General features: G+C 48.0%; 1 protein-coding gene across 1 annotated transcript in view; it reads right to left on the bottom strand.

Annotated features, from left to right (window-relative positions):
* Window positions 1-21,981, bottom strand: part of LOC107119949 (transmembrane protein 132B-like) — a 148,020-nt gene that overhangs the window by 54,054 nt on the left and 71,985 nt on the right. The window contains exon 2 of the mRNA XM_015422579.1: window positions 18,904-19,047. Within this exon, the coding sequence (XP_015278065.1) occupies window positions 18,904-19,047 (144 nt within the window). The remainder of the gene's footprint in view (window positions 1-18,903; window positions 19,048-21,981) is intronic.

Raw genomic sequence — 21,981 nt, 5'->3', positions numbered from 1 at the left:
GTCCCTTCCAACTCTAACATTCTATGATTCTACGTGTCTTAATTTAGCTTTTCCCATTTGGATAGAATAGATACACCACAGTCCTCAGAAGGAGAAGCTGTGATGGCACATAGTTGAACCACAGTTTCCAATCTGGGGCCAAAAAGATATTTCATTCAAACACTCTGCCAGATGAATCATTGCCGGGGACGGAGGACAACAGAGCCGGCTTTTTAAGATCAGATGCTTTAGAGCGGCAGGGAAAAGCTGGCACTTATGGCTCAGCAGAAGAGGGGAGCGAATTCAGGGAGGGGGAGAAGAGAAGAGAAGACGCAATGCAGCCTCCCCCCTTCAGCGTATAAGAAAGAGGCAAAGAAATGTAAATAAGCCCTTTGTCTCTTTTGAGTTCTTCTTTACAACCTTTCAAGCAAAAGCAAACAACTAAATAAATGGAGCGGGCACAAAGGCAGCGCTAAGGGAGAGAAGGAGACAGAAAGGACTTCCTCTGAAAACAGTCCCTGGATTTAATCAGAATCTGCTCATGGGAAAATAAGAGCTGCAGGAAAGAAGGGGCAGCTTAGCTCCCTGGAGAGTGGAGCTGAGAGGGATGTCTTCCCACCAATCATAGGGTCCGATTTGCACCTCAGAGAGGTTATACATCTATATCTATGTGTGTTTAAAGTGCTGCCAAGTTGCAGCTGAATTATGGCAATCCCAGCAAGGAGCTTCCAAGGCAAGTGAGAAGCAGAAGTGGTTGGCCATGGCCTTCCTCTGCAGAGCCTTCCTTGGTGGTCTCCCATCCAGGAACCAACCCTGCTTACAGCAACCCCAGCAAAGGGGCTTCCAAGGCAAGGGAGAAGCAGAGGTGGTTGGCCATGGCCTTCCTCTGCAGAGCCTTCCTTGGTGGTCTCCAATCCAGGAACCAACCCTGCTTACAGCAACCCCAGCAAGGGGCTTCCAAGGCAAGGGGGAAGCAGAGGTGGTTGGCCATGGCCTTCCTCTGCAGAGCCTTCCTTGGTGGTCTCCCATCCAGGAACCAACCCTGCTTACAGCAACCCCAGCAAGGGGCTTCCAAGGCAAGGGAGAAGCAGAGGTGGATTGGCCATGGCTTTCCTCTGCAGACTCTCTGTAAGCCACCCTGAGACTCCAAGTGAAGGGGAGGGTATAAATCCAATCTCTTCTTCTTCCTCCTCCTCAGGCCAAATTTCCCCATCACTTCACCTCCATCCTTTAACCAGTCACATTTCTGTCTACTACCCAGAAATTTTAAAAGACACCGGAACTCTGCTAGAAAATAAGAACTGGCATCATCTGTTTCACTACAGGACTTGGATGTGAGTCCAAATGCTTGCCAGCCCACAAGGTTTTATCAGGTTGCCCTGGGCGAGCTGCCATTTCTCAGCATACCTTACCCCTGAAGTTCACCACAAGATTAATGCTTTGTGTTCTGCCCTGAACTCCTCTGAGAAAGAGGAGAGTCCTTCCATGGCAAGCAAACACAGAAACAGTGAGATCAATTGAGCTGCAAGGTCGTCTGGAAAATAACCCCAATATGGAGGCTAGCCCTGTTAAGATAAAGCTCAACTAAGAGCATTCGGTCCACATGCTGAGGCATGTCTACTACCACTAGCTTGCAAGCACAGAAGAAAATACCCCCAGCTTAATCTGTGGCATCAAAGAGTGATTCAAATGTGGAATTTGTTGCCGGAGGATGTCGTGATGGCCACGGGAGTAAACAACTTTAAAAGGGGATTCGATAGATTCATGGAGGGTAAGTCTATCGATGGCTACTAACCATGGTGGCTGAGCGGAACATCCATGTTAAGAGGCACAAATCCTCTGAATCCCAGAGCCAGGAGGTAACATCAGCAGAAGGCCTCAGTCTCTCTGCCCTGTTGTTGGCCCTCAAGTGGAATTGGTTGCCCACTGTGTGAGACAGGAAGTTGGACTAGATGGACCCCTAGTCTGATCCAGCAGGGCTCTTCTGATATTCTGATGGAGGCTTCAGTCTCTCTGCCCTGTTATTGGCCCTCCAGAGGGCTGGCCACTGTGTGAGACAGGAAGGTGGACTAGATGGACCTCTGGTCTGATCCAGCAGGGCTCTTCTGATATTCTAATGAAGGCCTCGGCCTCTATACCCTGTTGTTGGCACTCTAGAGGAGCTGGTTGGCCACTGTGTGAGACAGGAAGCTGGGCTAGATGGACCACTGGTCTGATCCAGCAGGGCTCTTCTGATGCTCTGATGAAGGCCTTGGCCTCCATGCCCTGTTGCTGGCTCGCTAGAGGAGCTGGTTGGCCACTGTGTGAGACAGGATGCTGGACTACATGGACCACTGGTCTGATCCAGCTGGACTCTTTTCATGTTCTTATCAAAAAGTCTCAGACAAGAAACTGTGCATCAAATAGGATTTTAGATTTTGTGTCTCAAAGCAATTCCCATTATTTCCATGCTTCCAGGCAAATTGCATTTGTGATATGGGATAGTCTACTGTTGAGGGACAAGCAAAAATCCCCCCCCCAAGTCAAGCCTTTTGGGTCCCACAGGTTGCTCCGTGGATGTCAGATGGGAGGTAATGAATTCTGCACAGGTCTGAGTCTTCCTGAAGGCCCCATCCAAACAAAGAGATCAATAAGACTCAAAGAGATGTGAACATCCTCTTCATTAGCACTTCCATTCATTCGAGAAGCCTGGTTTCCTGACTCGAGAATGCTCTTGTATCTCTCATTATTCCCCCATTCACAGAAATAATTCTTTTCTCTTTAGAGTCATTAGAGAGTATGGCTTTTTGGTACCTAGCTCCTGGCTGTTCTCTCACTCATACACACACACAACAGCACATGAAAAGGGGCCATGGATAGGTGATAGAATGCCTCTTTTACAAACAAAAGGTCCCAGGTTCAATCCCTGGCATCTCATAAGAACTTCAGAAGAGCCCTGCTGGATCAGACCAGTGATCCATGTAGTCCAACCTCCAGTCTCACACAGTGGCCAACCAGCACCTCTGGATGGCCAACAATGGAGCACAGAGGCCAAGGCCTTCCGAAGAACATAAGAAGAGCCTTGCTGGATCAGACCATTGGGGGTCCCATCGAGTCCAGCATCCTGTCTCACACAGTGGCCAACCAGCACCTCTGGATGGCCAACAATGGAGCACAGAGGCCAAGGCCTTCCGAAGAACATAAGAAGAGCCTTGCTGGATCAGACCATTGGGGGTCCCATCGAGTCCAGCATCCTGTCTCACACAGTGGCCAACCAGCACCTCTGGATGGCCAACAATGGAGCACAGAGGCCAAGGCCTTCAGAAGAACATAAAAAGAGCCTTGCTGGATCAGACCATTGGGGGTCCCATCGAGTCCAGCATCCTGTCTCACACAGTGGCCAACCAGTTCCTCCGGAGGGCCAACAGCATGGCAACAGAGGCCAAGCCCTTCCCCCTGATGTTGCCTCTTGGCAGTGGGATTCAGAGGCTCCCACCCAAGTACTAACCAGGGTCAACCCTGCTTGGCTTCCAAAGTCTAGTGAGACTGGGCTAGCCTGGGGCACCCAGGTCAGGCAGTAGGTGATGGGAAAGGCCTCAGCTAGAGATCCCGGAGAGAGACTGTCAGTCAGAATAGACAACGTTGCCAGTTTTGCTATGAATATATCCCACGTACCATGTTCAGAGGTGTCAGTCAGATGTGAGCTGATCCTCCAGACTGTTCTGTTTGTGTTGAACGGCGGCAAATGCCTGCCGGACAGATTTGCATCAAGTTTTCACAAAGCTGTGCATGTGCAGAGACACTGCCAATTCAAACCAGTCGGTAACCATTAGCATCACTAGGGCTGACATGGCTAACGCCCAAGGGTAGGATGCAGACGGTGACAGCAGCCATGAAATTAAAAGACGCCTGCTCCTTGGGTGGAAAGTGATGGCAAACCCAAACAGCATATTAAAAAGTAGAGACATCACCACACCAACAAAAATTCCGTATAGTCAAAGCAATGGTATTCCCAGTAGTACTGTATGGCTGCAAGAGTTGGACTATAAGGAAGGCTGTGCACCGAAGAATAGATTCTTTTGAATTATGGTGCTGGAGAAGACTTTTGAGAGTCCCTTGGACTGCAAGAAGATCAAATCAGTCAATCCTAAAAGAAATCAACCCTGACTGTTCCCTGGAAGGCCAGATAATGAAACTGAAGCTCAAATACTTTGGCCACCCAATGAGAAGGGAGCACTCACTGGAGAAGACCCTGATGCTGGGAAAGATTGAAGGTCAAAGAAGAAGGGGATGGCAAAGGACGAGATGGTTGGACAGTGTTATCGAGGCAGCGAACATGAAATTAAGCAAACTCCAGAGCAGGACGGAAGACAGGAAGGCCTGGAGTGATGTGGTCCATGGGGTCGCGAAGAGTTGGACTCGACTGTGCGACTGGACAACAACAAGGATTTTATTAAAACGCAGCATCTATTCATGACTGATTCATATGATTTGTGACTGATTTACTTATCTATTTACACAACGGCCTGCTAAGCGGAGCGGTTATGCAGCAAGGGGGAGTAGAACTCCATGAGAAGGTGCATGAATGAAAACCCAAGGGCAATGCACTGCATGGTTAGGAAGGAATACAGTGAAGCAACCCCGTGAATGGACACAAATGGGTCGCTGAACAGTTGAACTGATGACTGGAAAATCAACTTCCTGTTTGCAGCCAGAGAAGGGGGTGTGAGCCGAACTGGCAGGTGTCCAAATATCTCTAGAAAATACTGACCTTGCCCTGCCCTGGATAGCCCAGGCAAGCCCGATCTCGTCAGGTCTCGGAAGCTAAACAGGACTGACCCTGGCAAGTACTCAGATGGAAGACCTCCAAGGAATACCAGGGCCAGGACTCAGAGGCAGGCAATATAAACCACCTCTCTGAAATGCCTGAGCCCCACTAGGGGCTGCCAGAGGTCACCATGACTTCTAGGCTTCCAAGCACAAACACACAAGCCGCGATTACACACACTAAACAATCCACTTTCAGTCTACTTCCAATCCTCTTTCCAACTGGATTTTGCCAGTTCATACAGTAAAATCCAGGTGGAAAGTGCATTAAAAGTGGATTGAAAGTGGATTGTTTAGTGTGTGTGATTGCAGCCACAGACACACTGTACAGGTTTTTCCCACCCAGGCCAGTCCAGGGATGGGCGGGAATCCTGTACTTTTACAGTACATTAAACAACCCACGAGATGGTTTCAGAACAATATGCCACCAGAACCTCTACATTAGTTCCCCCCAACCTGAGTGTTCGTTGCATCGATGACACTGTCTGACCATCTCATCCTTTGCCGTCCCCGTCTTCTTTGACCTTCAATCTTTCCCAGCATCAGGGTCTTCTCCAGGGAGTGCTCCCTTCTCATTGGGTGGCCAAAGTATTTGAGCTTCAGTTTCATTATCTGGCCTTCCAGGGAACAGTCAGGGTTGATTTCTTCGAGGATTGACTGATTTGATCTTACCTGACACTAAATTTGGTTGCGTTCAGGCGGGTCTTTAGATCCGACCCAGGCATGAATGCCTGGTGGATTTAAAGGGAACGATCAGACAGTGACATCTGGGAAAGGTGCCGCTTCCGTGATCAGCCCGTTCAGCCCCGCCAGGGAGCCGGACTTTAAAGATACCAATGAACGTCCAGGGCTAATGGATGCCGATGGGCCAATGGCGGACTTTCCCCCGCCTGATTGTTCCAGAGCACAATCAGCGTGTTGGGCCCGAACGGCCGCCATTTAAAAAAAATACTCTTAGCGATATGTGCATAAATGAGCAACAGCCACTGAGCTCTGCTGAAGGGTTCTGGACTATTTCATGGTTCTGAATGGCCTGTGAAATTTATGGACTTTGTTAACTGAAATGGTACCTAGAGGGAGGATAAGGTAGGTCTCTCCCCACATCAAGTAGTCCCTCCACTGAGCTAGATCTTAACAGCAAGGGGGATGGCCAGGACTCGTTTCATCCAGCCCTGGCCAGGTCTGTGCATTAGAACAGAAACTGAAAAACAAGTGCACGGTGAAGCGCATATGCGCATACAGATTTTTTTTAAAAGCCGACTGCGTGGCTCCTTCAGGTGGACGCAGTCTAGACAATCCACCGCGGAGTTTGCGTGCAGTTAGGCAATTCACAGGTGAGCTGTCTGGTTGCGCAACACCGGGTAAAAACGATTGGAATCAAATTAGAACTGGGCCAATGGATTAACTGCCCATCTGAATGCGCCCTTTTCTTGTCTTTTAGGCATTAAGAGGCTCTGACCTGGTTGGTCCATGGCCCAGTAGCATCAGATCTTGGAAGCTAAGCAGCATCACCCCAATTCATACTTGGACAGGAGACCTCCAAGGAAGTCCAAGGTTGCTGCTCAGAAGATGGCAACGGCAAACCGCTTCTGGTAGTCTCTTGCCTTGGAAACTCTAGGGGGTTCCAGACGTCAGCTGCAACCTGATGGCTACCACCAAGAGACTGTATTTCCCACCCCCTGCAGCACTTGGGTGGGGCAGGGGGGGAGAAGACACACCCTTTTCAATTAAAAACATCTACTGTGGCTTCATTTGTGGAGGGGGGGGCTATGGTTCCCCACTCTGGGTTGGGAAATATGTGGAGATTTTGGGGGTGGAGCCTGAGGAGGGCAGGTTTTGGGGAGGGGAGGGACTTCAGTGGGGTCTAATGCCATAGAGTCCACCTTCCAAAGTGGCCATTTTCGCCAGGGGAACTGATCTCTGTCGCCTGGAATTCAGTTGTAATCCCAGAATATCTTCAACCACCACCTGGAGGTTAGTAACCCTGGGGGAGGACACCTTCATTCAGATTTCCAGCTGCTGATTTAAGGGGGGGGGGGAGAAGCTAACAACAACATAAAATACCCACTAGAGGGAGAAGATGGCTGAGATCTGTCAGTGGCAGGAGCTTTTATGTCAAATAAATTAACTGCCAGCACTTCAACGACAGTGGCGTGTCAGACTCATCATCTCTGTCTTCAGTGTCAATTATAATCCTCCGGGGAACATCTCCTGGAACGTGCTGCCAAAAGGCAGGTGCGGGTAAATTAAAACCACAAATGCATTCGCTGACAGCAGTGTTTAGAGAAACCTGATTAAACCTCACAGAGTGGGGGGGGGGGCAAAGCTGATTAGAGATCCCAAAAAAAGCTTGCGAAATATCCACCTGCCTCTTCTGGAATAATAATTAAAAAGATCAATGCAAAGAGATCATTCCAATAAAAAAGATCAAAGGTTTGGATTCTTCGGGAAAATATACTGAACTAGCTCTGGAGGGACTAGATAGATAGGATAGATAGATAGGATTAATATAGATAGATAGATAGATTAGACAGACAGGCAGGCAGGCAGGCAGGCAGGCAGGCAGGCAGGCAGGCAGGCAGGCAGGCAGGCAGGCAGGCAGGCAGGCAGGCAGGCAGGCAGGCAGGCAGGCAGGCAGGCAGGCAGGCAGGCAGGCAGGCAGGCAGGCAGGCAGGCAGGCAGATAGATAGATAGGTAGATAGGTAGATAATGATGATGATAGATGATAGACAGACAGAAGATAGATAGATAGATAGATTAGACAGACAGGCAGGCAGGCAGGCAGGCAGGCAGGCAGGCAGGCAGGCAGGCAGGCAGGCAGGCAGGCAGGCAGGCAGGCAGGCAGGCAGGCAGGCAGGCAGGCAGGCAGGCAGGCAGGCAGGCAGGCAGGCAGGCAGGCAGGCAGGCAGGCAGGCAGGCAGGCAGGCAGGCAGGCAGGCAGGCAGGCAGGCAGGCAGGCAGGCAGGCAGGCAGGCAGGCAGGCAGGCAGGCAGGCAGGCAGGCAGGCAGGCAGGCAGGCAGGCAGGCAGGCAGGCAGGCAGGCAGGCAGGCAGGCAGGCAGGCAGGCAGGCAGGCAGGCAGGCAGGCAGGCAGGCAGGCAGGCAGGCAGGCAGGCAGGCAGGCAGGCAGGCAGGCAGGCAGGCAGGCAGGCAGGCAGGCAGGCAGGCAGGCAGGCAGGCAGGCAGGCAGGCAGGCAGGCAGGCAGGCAGGCAGGCAGGCAGGCAGGCAGGCAGGCAGGCAGGCAGGCAGATAGATAGATAGGTAGATAGGTAGATAATGATGATGATAGATGATAGACAGACAGATGATAGATGGATGATAGATAGATAGACAGACAGATACATAGATGATAGATGATGATGACTGACAGACAGATTATGATGAAGAGATAGATAGACAGACAGACAGACAGACAGTGTCCCTCCAGTGCTAGTTCAGTGTATCCTTTTTCATTCTCAAATGATAACTTGTTTTTGGGGTTGCCACCCCAAGTTTAGAATCTGAGTCCTCATCAGAAGATGTCACTGCTCCTTCTTCTTCACTTCCCTTGATGCTGTTGCCTTCCTCCTCTTCTTCTTCTCCTGCTGGATGATTACGATGCTGTATAAACTCATGTGCCTTTTTAAGAGAGTCAATTCTTTCCTTTTTATCTGTGAATTTGAAGATTATGACTTTGGGCACGATCCATCTGTAGGGGATGTCATTTTTCTGTAAAAATAAAGCCAAGTCTCTAAATTTCGTTCTTTGCTTTCTTATTTCAAATGGAATGTCCTTCAAAAAATTTATTTCTTTGTCCTTGATTTTCAAGTTAACTCCACTTGTCACTTTGAGTATTTGATCTCGCACTTGCCGTCTGAAGAACCTCACCATCACTTCCCTGGGCAGATTATTCTTTCTTGTGAATTCAGAATACGACCTAAAGATCGTATCTATTTCGCTTTGTAAAGTATCCGCTTTAATATCTGCCACAGGGCCTAAAGAGTCACACATAATCTGTTTCAAATTTTCTCCCATCTCTTCGGGGATCCCTTGAAATCTAAGGGTATAGCTTGCCCTTTCCATTTGCAGCTGTAACAAATGAGACTCGTCAGCTGATCCTTTTTCTCCATCTCCGGCATTTGTTTTTTAAGCTTCTTGGTGTTGGCATCCACCTCTTTAAGCTCTTGCTGCGTTTGCTCTGGTTTTTTTGGCCATCTCAGTCCGCTGCAGTTGTTGAGTGTCAAATTCTTGGTGCAATGACATGACTTGTTCCAGCAGATGGTGCAGCGCCTCATTCAGCATCTTTTGAAGAAACTTCTGGAGACTTCAGGAAAAGCTTCTTGGACCCAGCCTGACCTGGCCAGTGGGTGGGGAAAGAGATGATAAAACTCCTGAGAGCAAGGAGGAGGGTCTTTTGGGGGGCTGATTCCATTGAAGCAGACAGAACTCTTAACTGAGGTCTGGAAGAGGTGGCCATAGCCATGTGTTGGCTTGGACACTTGAAGGAGGCTTGAAGGTAATGTAAAGGTAAAGGTAAAGATTTCTCTTGCTTGAAAGCTAGTCAAATCCGACTCTAGGGGGCGGTGCTCATCTCTGTTTCCAAGCCGAAGAGACAGCACTGTCCGAAGATGTTTCCATGGTCATGTGGCCGACATGACTAAACGCCGAGGCGCACGGAACGCTGTTACCTTCCCATTGAAGCGAATTCCCATACTTGCAATTTGTTGCTTTCGAATTGCTAGGTTGGCAGGAGCTGGAGCCAGAGACGGGAGCTCACTACATCACGCAGCACTCGGATCTCGAACTGCCGACCTACAGACCTTCCGGTCTGCAGCTCAGCGTCTTAACCTCTGAGCCACTGCGGCTGAAGGTAATGGGATTCCTGCAAAAGATCTGTAACTTTCTAAACTAAGAAGCCTGCCTTATATTTAACAACTGATAGTGCATGTATAGAGGGAGGGGAAGAGGAATTTCATTTTAGCCTGCCCTTTGGAATCCCTTGCTCGGTTTGGTGCTATGCTAAAAGTATGCTTGGGAACACTTTCTTTTAATAAGTGCTTTATAACTTTTGATCCTGGTAGTGGTTCTCTGTGCCACACAGACAGACATCTTGGGCATGCTATTTTAAAAGGAGCACCAGGAGGAAGAAGAGGGCAGTCCGTTGGAAAGAGACTACTCCCCTACTGGTGCATAAGGCAGCAAGCTGTCCCCATGGTAACCAGACTCTAGGTAGTGGGAGACAAAGAGACAAGGCCTCAGAACATGGAAGGGAAGTTGGGAGTCCAGTGGGCAATTCCTACAAAGGTCAGGTGGTGGCAGCGGTTAAACAGGAAGAGAAAAGCCCCTCCAGGTCTTGGGAAAACCCAGGAGGGCAGGGTGGAAAAGAAGGCCAGAGTGGGACTGTTCTGCCACACCCTGCCACAAATTTTGTTAATCTTTAGGGTGCTCCTGGACTCTTGCTCTTTTCGACTGCTACAGACAGACGAAGACGGCCACCCGTCTTGATCAGAATTCCAAAGGCACATGCAGGCTCAAAAAGGCTGTAGTCTAGGGTCTAGCCTGTCCCTCGGGGACCCTTGCCCCTTGGAACCAACAGTCTACAGAATTTCTTGGTCTGTCCCGGCAAAACTGTTTGGACTTCACCCCCACGGATATCTCCTCCTGTCAGCTGAAAGTAACGTTTTGTGCCGCTGAAGAAACGGGCCTCGTTTCGTGGAAGCTTCGGCCACAGTAAACGTGTTGGCTTTCAAGGTACCGCCAGACGCTTTATTTCTTTCGCTACAGCGAGCCAGCGCGGCTACCCCTTTGGAATTTGTCATAATTATGGGCATTTGGGGCAGTTAATAAATAAAAGTGACTAGGCCTCTTGCACTGGCTGGGTTCTGCGCCAAAAACCAGACCTTTCCTCCAAGAGGTGAACAAACAGAGAGTAGATAATGTCGGAGTTTCCAGGCACGAGGCCCGTGCCTTCCCATGCCTTCCTGGAAAGGCCAAATTTGGGGAGGGGGAAACACACACAAACCCAAGGCCTGTCCCCGGAGCCGCCTGACTTCATCTGCTTAATCAAAATCTACTAAGCAGGCACAAAAGGTTAAGGAAAGCCAGGCTGCTGCTCGTTGTGGCCAAGGGGACATGACACATCTCTGTAATTAGAAAGGAATAACAAGGGACGGAATTAATGGGGTAAAGGAGCACGAAATTAGGCAATTACACACGCCCGGCTTGACGAAGCTGATTACAGCATTTTGCCCACGCCGGGCTGGGGAGAGAAGGGCCAAAGCTGGAGAAGGAAAATCAATAGGGGACCTCTGAGGACCTGAATATAAATGACAGGGAGGTAAGCCACGCTGCTAAATTTGCATTTGTTTGCCGATTTCACTTGTAAGCCCCCTCGTAGTCCGAGGCACTCAAATGCAAGATGCTAGTCAACTGTGTCACTCTGCCTTTCTCAGGCAGTGAAATATCTCCCTCTGCTCGTTTGGCCTTTGAGTCAGTCGCCTAGAGTTGCAGACACCTCCCTGTGCCCATTCTGCAAGTGAGAGTGAGCGGCCGTGGCTCAGTGATAAGAGCATCTGCTTGGCATGCAGAAGGTCTCATGTTCAATCCCCGGCACCCCCCAGTTAAAATCAGCTAGCAGGTGATGAGAAAGACCTCTGCCCGAGACCCTGGAGAATCACTGTCTGTCATGATCTGTGCAGGACTGGGAGCGGGGCCTGGTGCAGCCTGGTCCCAGGAGAGACCAGGCTGCCAGTGAAAGCAGGCAGCCTACAGTCCCCATAAGGCTTAGCAATGGGCTATAGCCAATCAGAGAGGGAGATTCTGTGAGGAGTGTTGCATACTGTGAGGAGAGGGGTCTTAGCTGGTAACTGTGGAAAACGGAGGTGGTTTTTCCCCCGTCTCTCTCTGCGGCCTGGTCACTGTGGGGACAGGCTGGTCTGGGGGAGAGAAAGATCCCCACTGGGCTCAGCGTGAGTGCTAGGCAGGCTGTGGGCCTGGAAGTAGTAACAGGTAGTCGCGTTAGGATCCTGTTTATTTTGCCTTTTCAACATTGTTATACCCTTTTAAAGCACCTTGCCTTGTCCTGTTTTTCCCCAGCCCAGTTCTGTACAAACAAACCCTTTCTGTTTCACTGTTTCTCTGCCTTGGTCATCACGCTCATGTTTTCTCGGCTGTAAAAGGGGCATTTTTGGATGGGCTTGGGAGGGTACCCTGGGCCTTCTCAGGGGACCTGAAGTCCAGAGTGGTGGCGGCTGAAGGTGGAGATCCCTGAGGTCATGACACTGCCAATCTGAGTAGTCCCTACTAGCAGTGTGGGAGGGGTCACGGCTCAGTGATAGAACATCTGCTTGGCATGCAAAAGGTATTGAGATATATGTCAGAGTGATAGAGGTAGCAAGCAGTTACTATGGATCAGTTTGATCTGTTTGTCAGACCTAGCTGTCATGCTAGTAATCATGTAATTACAGCCAGGTGTTTTCTAGCAGGTGTTGCTCTTTCAGGGCTTGTTAGAGTTAGTGATTACATCACCTTGTTAGAGATTGGCTGGGGTTTAGCATAATAGCTATCAGCTTAGTAAGCTGGGGGGGGGGGGACTCAGTTCTCATAGACTAAGGCATGACATGCTGTTCAATAGCCTGTAAATATCTCTGTATATATTCACCTTTATAACTATATAAACTCTCTGTGCACCTTCATAACTGGTCAGTCTCCTGCTTCTTATTTACAACACCCAATAGAAGGTCCCAAGTTCAATCCCCAGCATCTCCAGTTAGAAGGACCAGGTAGGAGGTGATGAGAAAAACTTCAGCCTGAGACCCACTGAGAGCCACCACCGGTCTAAGAGGACAATACAGATCTTGATGGACCGATGGTCTGATTCAGTAGCACACAAATTCCCGTGTACATGTGTGAATTTTAATTGCCCATAAAATGAGGATGGGCAAATATCTACTTTATCATACACTCTTTTTTTTTGGTTTCAGTCGTCAGCTTTTCACTGTTGGCTTTACAGATTTGTTTGTATTGTGTAAATATTTCGTATAGGTTTTTTATGATATATACACGGCATTTATCATATGTCTATGTATCATCTACAATGCTGAATTGGTGATACAAAAACCATGTTGAAAAATGCATGCATTTTAGGAAGGAAAATAACAGCAGCGAGGAAAGAGAAAACAGTGCAAAAAGAAAAATTTATGGGATAGATTTGGGCAAGGAAGGAACAAAATGGAAATGAGGATTTGGAGGACGAAAAATTCAAAACTTGCTGACAATTGGGGGGGGGGATTTTCCCATCAGGGGTACTCATCATCTCAAACTGTGTCTGGAAATTTTTAAAAAAGAAATAGAGCTGGAAATGTCTTTTGCTTTGTGTTATGTGTGTGTTGAGTGCTGTCCAGTTACTTCCGGTTTATGGAGACCGTATAAATGTATGTCCCTTTCAAACCGAGGGCCATGGCTTCCTTAACTGAGTCAAACCATCTCATGGTTACTCTTCCTCTTCCTCTTTTCCTGCTGCCTTCAACTTTTCCTGGCATTCTTGCCTTTTCCAGTGACTCTTGTCTTCTCATACATGACCAAAGTACAATAGCCTCAATTTAGCTTCTAGGGAGCGTTCAGGCTTGATTTTATCTAGAACCCTCTGAATCAGAGGCTCTTTTTTTTTTTAAACTGCCCCCAAAGGGGCAGGGTTTTATTACATTTTCCACATAACATACACAAACAATCATAACATATACATACATACTAACAGTACATACAAATACATGGAGGTTATTTTCAATTTTACCAATATTTATACTGATGCCTATTCCACCTTAATAACAATTTCTCATGAACTGTGTAAGCAACTTTTCTGTCTCTATCATCCTAACAGGTAAATATTTCATTTAGTAAACTCTTAGTCTGTCCCTTGCAAGCTTGCCTACATATATTTATCACACCAATTATAGAACCGTGACCAAGTATTCTGGAATGTCAAATCTGTTGCGCCTTTTATCAATAAAGTCAATTTATCCAATTCCGCGGCCTCCAAGATTTTATTTACTAGTTCTCGTTTTGTTGGTATCTCCGGTAATTTCCAATATTTTGCATAGAGAATTCTTGCAGCAGTAGTTAAAAAAACAATCAAATAACGATCATCTTTGTTAGAATTATCAGGTAGAATATTCAACAACAAAGTCTCTGGTGTAAATGGTACTACCGTCCCTAGTACCCTTTGCAAGATTTCATGTACCATTACCCAATATTTCTTAGATCTTTCACAATGCCACCACATGTGGTAAAATGAGGGTCTGATGTGTCTTGCTGGAGGTCCATGGGTTTCTGTAATACTCTCGTCCAACACCACATCAACTTTCTTCCTGCCCAAACATCTTCATCACGTTACATGTTAATTTGCCATTCAGCCTTCTATACGTTTGAACCTTACCTCCTGTTCCACTGTATTTGAAAAAGCGTGCTTTGCACATGAAAACTCATACCTTGAATAAACCTTTGTTGGTCTTAAAGGTACCCCTGGACTTTAAATTTGTTCTAACTTGATCTTGGTCGCCAGGGTCATCTTTTGCTTTAATTGCCTATAAAAAGGGGACACTGCCTTAATGGCCTGAAACTGGAAGGCGGGATCCCATGAGTACGGGACACAGTCTTTCAAACTTTCATGCCAACGGGGTGTGAAACAAACAAACAAAAAGAAATGTACAGCCAGAAACATATTTCCCATTGAAACTGACAGAAAAGAATTCGGAATGTGAATGGGTATGAACACTGTGATAATGGGAATGAATAGTGAACAGCAGGAGCAGAAAAAGAATGAAAAACGTTCATCACTTCTCTTGCTTCCATTGAGAGCCAGTTTGGTATAGTGGTTAGGAGCGCGGACTCTAATCTGGGAGAACTGGTTTGATTCCCCACTCCTCCACATACAGCTGCTGGAGTGACCTTGGGTCAGTCACAAGTTCTTTTAGAGCTGTTCTCTCAGGAGCAGTTCCCGAAAGAGCTCCCTCAGCCCCACCTACCTTACAGGGTGTCTGTTGTGGGGAGGGGAAGGGAAAGGAGATTGTAAGGTGCCCAGAGACTCCTTTGGGTAGTGAAGGGTGGGGTGTAAATCCAGTCTCCTCCTCCTCCTCCTCCTCCTCTTCTTCTTTTTCTTCTGCATCATCAGAATTCTATAATGGCTTGCAGGTGTGCCCACCAAATTGGACCTAATCTGAGATATCAGGTTAGTTACGTCTACATCTCCATCCATCCATCCATCCATCCATCCATCCATCCATCCATCCAATAAGAGTAGAGGGCAGAGAGTAGAGGTTCTCACTCAGACATTAATCTGAGTGAGAACCTAAGCCTTTAAAATTACATTTCCCCAGCTAACTTCCCTTCGTGCTCACTGACACAGAAAGACCCCTGAAAGTATGGGACTCAATTAACACCGAGAGATCAGTCCATGAGAGCTATCTTAACACATCTCTGTCTGCAATAACGAAGTGATAAGAGGACAGAGGGAAGCAACGAAGGCCAAGCAACGAACTGGCAAAACGTAGAACTTTAGAGGGTTTATTGTGGGGTGACATGCAAGAAAGCTCCCCGTCAGATAAGCACGGCAGGGGAGAGGCGATGGCTCAGTGGCTGAGCATCTGCTTTCTGTGCAGAAGGTCCCAGGTTCGTCTCCTCGCATCTCCAATTAAGAGGATCAGGGGATTTGAAAGACCTCTACCCGAGACCCTGGAGAGATGCTACCAGTCTGAGTAGACAGTACTGACCCTGAGCAGACAGTATAAAGCAGCTTCACGTGACTCTGCTGGTGTCTGATGAAAATTACACACCAGTAAGAACATAAGCCAAGGTTGGATCAAGCCAATGGCCCATCCAGTCCAACACTCTGTCACACAGTGGCCAAAAATACCAGGTGCCATCAGGAGGCCCACCAGTGGGGCCAGGACACTAGAAGCCCTCCCACTGTTGCCCCCCCCAGCACCAAGAAGACAGAGCATCCCTTGCCCCAGATAGAGAGTTCCTATCTATACCTTGTGGCTAATAGCCACTGATGGACCACTGCTCCATAGGTTTATCCAATTCCTTCTTGAAGCCGTCCATGCTTGTAGCCGCCGCCTACTCCTGGGGCAGTGAATTCCATGTATTCATCACTCTTTGGGTGAAGAAGGACTTCCTTTTATCCTTTCTAACCCGACCGCTCAGCAATTTCATGGAGTGCCCAGGAGTTCTTGCATTGTGAGAAAGGGAGAAAAGGACTTCTTTCTCGACCTGCTCTATCCCATGCGTCATCTTAGAAATTAAATAAATAAATAAATAAGTAGAAATAAAAGGACTGACAATGGCCGTCATGCAATTAAAGACTTCTTTGCATATTGGACAATCCGTGAGTCAAGTAATACAGAAGGGCAGATCTCATTGGGAGAAACTTCCACCCAGTGAGAACAGGTGGTGGAGCACAGGGGTGGGGGCGTCAGATAAGGATCTATGAGACTCACGCCCAGATCTACCCTCTGCCACGGAAGCTGGCTGGGTACCCTTGAGCCATTCGTTCTCTCTCAGACTAGCCTACCTTGCAGGGCTGTTCTAAGGACAAAATGGATGAAGGGAGAATGTGGTAAGCTGCTTTGGGTCCCCCTCGGAGAGAAAAGCAGGATATAAATATTGAAATCAATAAATAAACAGTTCAATAATGGAGTCGATTACCTGGATTGGGGGAGGGTCTTCATCACTGGTGGTCTTCAAGCAAAGCTTGGATAGGAGTGCTCAAGGTTTGAATTTCTTGCACTGAGCACAGGTTCGGACCACGTGGCATTAATTAGCTACATCTGCATTTGGCAAGCCAGTGTAGCATAGTGCTTAAGAGTAGGGGTGCGCAAAAAAATCATTTTGGGGGGGATTCGGGTATACTGGACCCCCAAAATATCGGTATTCCCAAGTTCCAAATAATGGTATGTTATTCAGATTCGTTTTTTCCAGGTTTCTGAATTTTTGGGTCCATTATTCCCTCTGAGGAAACTGATAAGGTATCAGTTATCCGAATGCATGCCCCTAGTTAAGAGTGCTGCACTAGTATCCGGGAGTCCCAGGTTCGAATCCCCACTCGTGCCATGGAAGCTTGCTTGGGCCAGTCACGCTCTTTTGGCCTAGCCTACCTCACAGAGTTGTCGTGAAAATAAAATGGAGGAGAACAATGAAAGCCACTTTGGGTCCCCACTGGGGAGAAAGGGCAGGGGTATTAATTAATAAATGAAACTTTATTTCAATATCAAATCGTTCTGAAAGAAAATGCATTTTGCACCCATCTTCTAAAAGGAGAGGCGCTCCCCACCCCCATGCTATTTTCTCCGGCTGAATCTGAGTAGATTTTTAACCTGCTGGTGCATGCAGGAGATGGAATTGGGAAACCTCCTTCACAGAAAGTTATTTTACAAACTCTCTCCCTCACTCCAGATGTCTGGCAAAGGCCTCATTGTTCAGAGAAGGTTTCCACCACCAAGCATTCATGATGCTGGGTTCCTATGGGGAGGGCCAAAAGCATAACATCTTCCAAAACCAACACTGTTCCTCCCTCGGTAGGGGCCATGGCTCAGTGGCAGAGCCTCTGCTTTGCATTCAGAAGGTCCCAGGTTCAATCCCCTGCATCTCCAGCTGAAAGGATCAGGTAGGATGTGATGGGAAAGATCTCTGCCTGAGGCCCTGGAGAGCTGCTGCCAATCTGAGTAGACAAGACTGGGGTCCGAACTGGCAGAGACTGACCAAGACAGACAGTGTGCAACTGCAATAAAAAAGGCCAACGCTATACTAGGGATTATTAGGAAGGGAACTGACCTGATCCAACATTGGCTTCTCTTGCGTTCTTATCTTGATAGACCCCAGGTCTGATTCAGTATAAGGCAGCTTCATCTGTTCAGCAATGTTCAAACAGAAGTAATGATGCCATCAGACCCTCCCTCGTGATCTCAATGTTCTGATCTTATCAGAGAACCCTGGAGGAACCACCACCCCATCCCTTCTGTCCATGGAGCCCTCAGAAGATACTCTGAGTCATTTTTAGTCTACTGTTATCAAAAGGTACTTTTTCATGTCTCATCAGCAGAAGAAGGAAGCCACAAAAAATCATTCGCTGAACCCGCTGGACCTCCTTCCCTCTCCAGGAGTTTCACTGCAGTCAATAAATGAACTCATTCAACGTCCTTAAAAAGTAAGAGAAGAAGGGGGGATTTCAAGGTCTGGCGGAAAACCAGAGCAATCCCTTTCCGAACGTGTACGAGGCCGAGCCTGATATTTCCCTGCCCGTTAAAGATCCTGCTAACGATTCCCTGACAAAGCGTCTGAAGTCTTTGAAGAATTACCCACCCTGGCAAAGAAGGTTAGACCGATGAGTTAAAAATACAAAGTTGCAAGTCTTAGGCAATCAAACGGATATCCACGGGTAGCAACCAAAATGGCTGTGTCAGGTCATCAACGCTTTAAAAAGAAGAGGTAATTAGTGCCGAGAAATCCAGAAGGGAGATTTCCCTTCCCAGAGGCTGCAGAAATAGTACGGAGGTTCTTCAATCCTAAACAGATTTCGACAGAAGGCATTAGACAGATTCTCAGAGGAAAGCTCTTGATCAACGGATATTAGCAATGGCTGCTAACATGAACCCTCGTGTACAGAAATAATATTCTTTCTGAATCCCTGAAGGTGAGAGAAAACAGCATGGAATCATCGAGCCAGAAGGGACCACCGTTGTCACCTAGTCCAACCCCCTGCACAATGCAGGAAATTCACAAACTACCTCTCTCCCCACACCCCCAGGGACCCCTGCTCCGTGCCCAGAAGATGGCAAAGCAAACAAAAACCCCTCCAGGATCTCCAGCCAAACTGGATTGGAGAAAATGGCTTCCTGACCCCAAAGCAGCCATCGGAATTTCCCTGGGCACGTAAGAAAGGGCCACGAGGACTAAGCACTCATTCATCCCTTCCTGCCCTCCCTCTCACGATCTGCCTAAGCTCACAGAGTCAGCATTGCTGTCAGATGCCCAGCTAGCAGAAAAAAGGCCAAGCTGCAGTTATAGGTGGAACCAGAAATGGAGACTTGATGGACCACTAAGGCAATCCATGAGTCCTTCAGGACTTTGCCGTAACTGCCTTACCTTTAGGACATCTTCATCAGCTGATCGGCAGTCCGTGGACTCCGATACATCGCTCACTGACCCATCTTCTTCTACGGCGATCACTTTTACAGGAATGGACACCGTCTTCCCTGTCAGAATGGCCGTGTTAAGGACTTCTGTATCCTACAGGGGGGGAAAAAGGGGGAACACTTTTAATTCAGCATGATTTCTGGGCATATTTTAGGACTTTTCAGAGATCAGTTGCGCTGTTCATCGATCTTTGTCGTGGAGCTGCAGTTCTAAAATTGTGTAAAAACAATGGTTTATGAAGTTAACAAGACGACTTATCCATTGCTCAGTGGTGGTGGAAAGTGCCGTCAAGTTGCAGCCAACTCATGGTGACCCTGTAGGGTTTTCAAGGGAAGAGATGAACAGAGGTGGCTTGCCACTGCCTGCCTCTGCAGAGTGACCCTGGGCTTCCTTGGTGGTCTCCCATCCAAGTACAAACCAGGGCGGACCCTGCTTAGCTTCTGAGATCCGACAAGACTGGGACAGACGGGGCGATCTAGGGCCATGATCACACGGGCAGTTTGGCCCGACACAGCCACTCCTCCCCTCCAGATCAAATGGGCACAGTCAGACAGCGACATCTGTCAGGCATTCCCCAGCTATCCTTATCTTATCATAGGATGACTTGGAGCCGGGGTAAAAAGGCACCACATCCAATGTTCCCTCTAAGCTGTGGAGTCTTATGAGCAAAAATCCTACTTTGTGAGCTACTGGAATTAAAAGTTGTGAGCAGGCGATTTGGCTACTGCATAAATTAGTTTGCTCTGGAGCCATCCTTCCTGAGCGAAGACAAAAATGTGTGAGCCGGAGGCTAAAAAATTGTGAGCTAGCTCACACTAACTCAGCTTAGAGGGAACACTGACCACATCACAAGTGATGTTTTCGGTCCCCCACAGTGTCGTTGCGCGTGGCTGGATGTCTGAAAGCGGGGGAGTGCGCGCAGAACCGATTTGGCAGTCTGAACCTGCAGACCCATTCTGCCACTAGGGAGGGTTATGCACACACATGCATTTTGGGATGTTTTTGACAGTGTGTTCCATGGCTGAGGCGCTGCAATAATGTGGATGTCTCCACAAGTAACCCGCAGCAGGGTGTGCCGTGTGGCCGATATGCCCCGCAACACTTTAAACTGGTTCAATTAGAGGCGGCACCATATTACACCAGGACACCACTGTGACCATGGCCTAGGTCAGGGCATTCATTGCTCTGTCAAGCTAGCATTGTCCATTCTAACTGTGAGCACCTCGCCAGGGTTTCAGACTGAGAAAGGAGGTCCCCAACGTTTGCTGCTACCTGTAACTGGAGATAGCAGGGTCTGAGCCCGGAATCCTATGTAAAAGAAGAAGAGGAGGAGAAGAGATTAGATTTATATCCTGCCCTTCACTTGGAGTCTCAGAGCGGCTTACGGTCTGGTCTCCTTCCCTTCCTCTCCCCACAACAGACAGGTAGGTGGGGCTGAGAGAGCTCTTTCATGGACTGCTCTTTTTATGAACAGCTCTGAGAGAACTTGTGACTGACCCAACATCACTCCAGCAGCTGCTGTAGAGGAGTGGGGAATCGAACCCGGTTCTCCCAGATTAGAGTCCATGCTCTTAACCACTACACCAGGGGTAGCCAAACTTGCTCAGTGTAAGAGCCACATAGAATAGAACAAGAGAGAGATCTTGGAGTTGTAGTAGATAACTCACTGAAAATGTCGAGACAGTGTGTGACTGCAATAAAAAAGGCCAATGCTATGCTGGGGATTATTAGGAAGGGTATTGAAAACAGATCAGCCAATATCATAATGCCCCTATATAAATCAATGGTGCGACCTCATTCGGAATACTGTGTGCAGTTCTGGTCACCACACCTTAAAAAGGATATTATAGCTTTGGAAAAAGTGCAGAAAAGGGCAACTCGAATGATAAAAGGGTTGGAACACTTTCCCTATGAGGAAAGGTTAAAGCGCTTAGGGCTCTTTAGCTTGGAGAAAAGACGACTGAGGGGTGACATGATCGAGGTTTATAAGATTATGCATGGGAAAGAGCAGGTAAAGAAAGAGGTACTTTTCTCCCTTTCTCACAATACAAGAACCCGTGGGCACTCCATGAAATTGCTGAGCGGTCGGGTTAGAACGGATAAAAGGAAGTACTTCTTCACCCAAAGAGTGATTAACACTTGGAATTCACTGCCACAGGAAGTGGTGGGTGCTACAAGCATGGACGGCTTCAAAAGGGAATTAGATAAGCATATGGAGCAGAGGTCCATCAGTGGCTATTAGCCACAAGGTATAGCTAGGGGCTCTGGGGCAAGTGATGCTCTGTCTTCTTGGTGCTTGGGGGGGGGGTCAACAGTGGGAGGGCTTCTAATGTCCTGGCCCCACTGGTGGACCTCCTGATGGCACTGGTATTTCTGGCCACTGTGTGACACAGAGTGTTGGACTGGATGGGCCTTTGGCCTGATCCAACATTGGCGTCTCTTATGTTCTTATGTTCTTATGATAACCATCTTCAAGTACTTGAAGGGCTGTCATATAGAGGATGGGGCAGAGTTGCTGTCTGTTGCCCCAGAAGGTCGGACCAGAACCAACAGGTTGTAATTAAATCAGAAGAATTTCCAGCTCAATGTTCTGGTCACCGCACCTTAAAAAGGATATTATAGCTTTGGAAAAAGTGCAGAAAAGAGCAACTCGAATGATAAAAGGGTTGGAACACTTTCCCTATGAGGAAAGGTTAAAGCGCTTAGGGCTCTTTAGCTTGGAGAAAAGACGACTGAGGGGTGACATGATCGAGGTTTATAAGATTATGCATGGGAAAGAGCAGGTAAAGAAAGAGGTACTTTTCTCCCTTTCTCACAATACAAGAACTCGTGGGCACTCCATGAAACTGCAGAGCGGTCGGGTTAGAACGGATAAAAGGAAGTACTTCTTCACCCAAAGAGTGATTAACACATGGAATTCACTGCCACAGGAAGTGGTGGGTGCTACAAGCATGGACAGCTTCAAAAGGGAATTAGATAAGCATATGGAGCAGAGGTCCATCAGTGGCTATTAGCCACAAGGTATAG

Source organism: Gekko japonicus, unplaced genomic scaffold (genome assembly GCF_001447785.1).
Source record: "Gekko japonicus isolate JY-2015 unplaced genomic scaffold, Gekko_japonicus_V1.1 scaffold1554, whole genome shotgun sequence".
Taxonomy (NCBI): domain Eukaryota; kingdom Metazoa; phylum Chordata; class Lepidosauria; order Squamata; family Gekkonidae; genus Gekko; species Gekko japonicus.
This window is presented reverse-complemented; position numbering and strand designations above follow the sequence as displayed.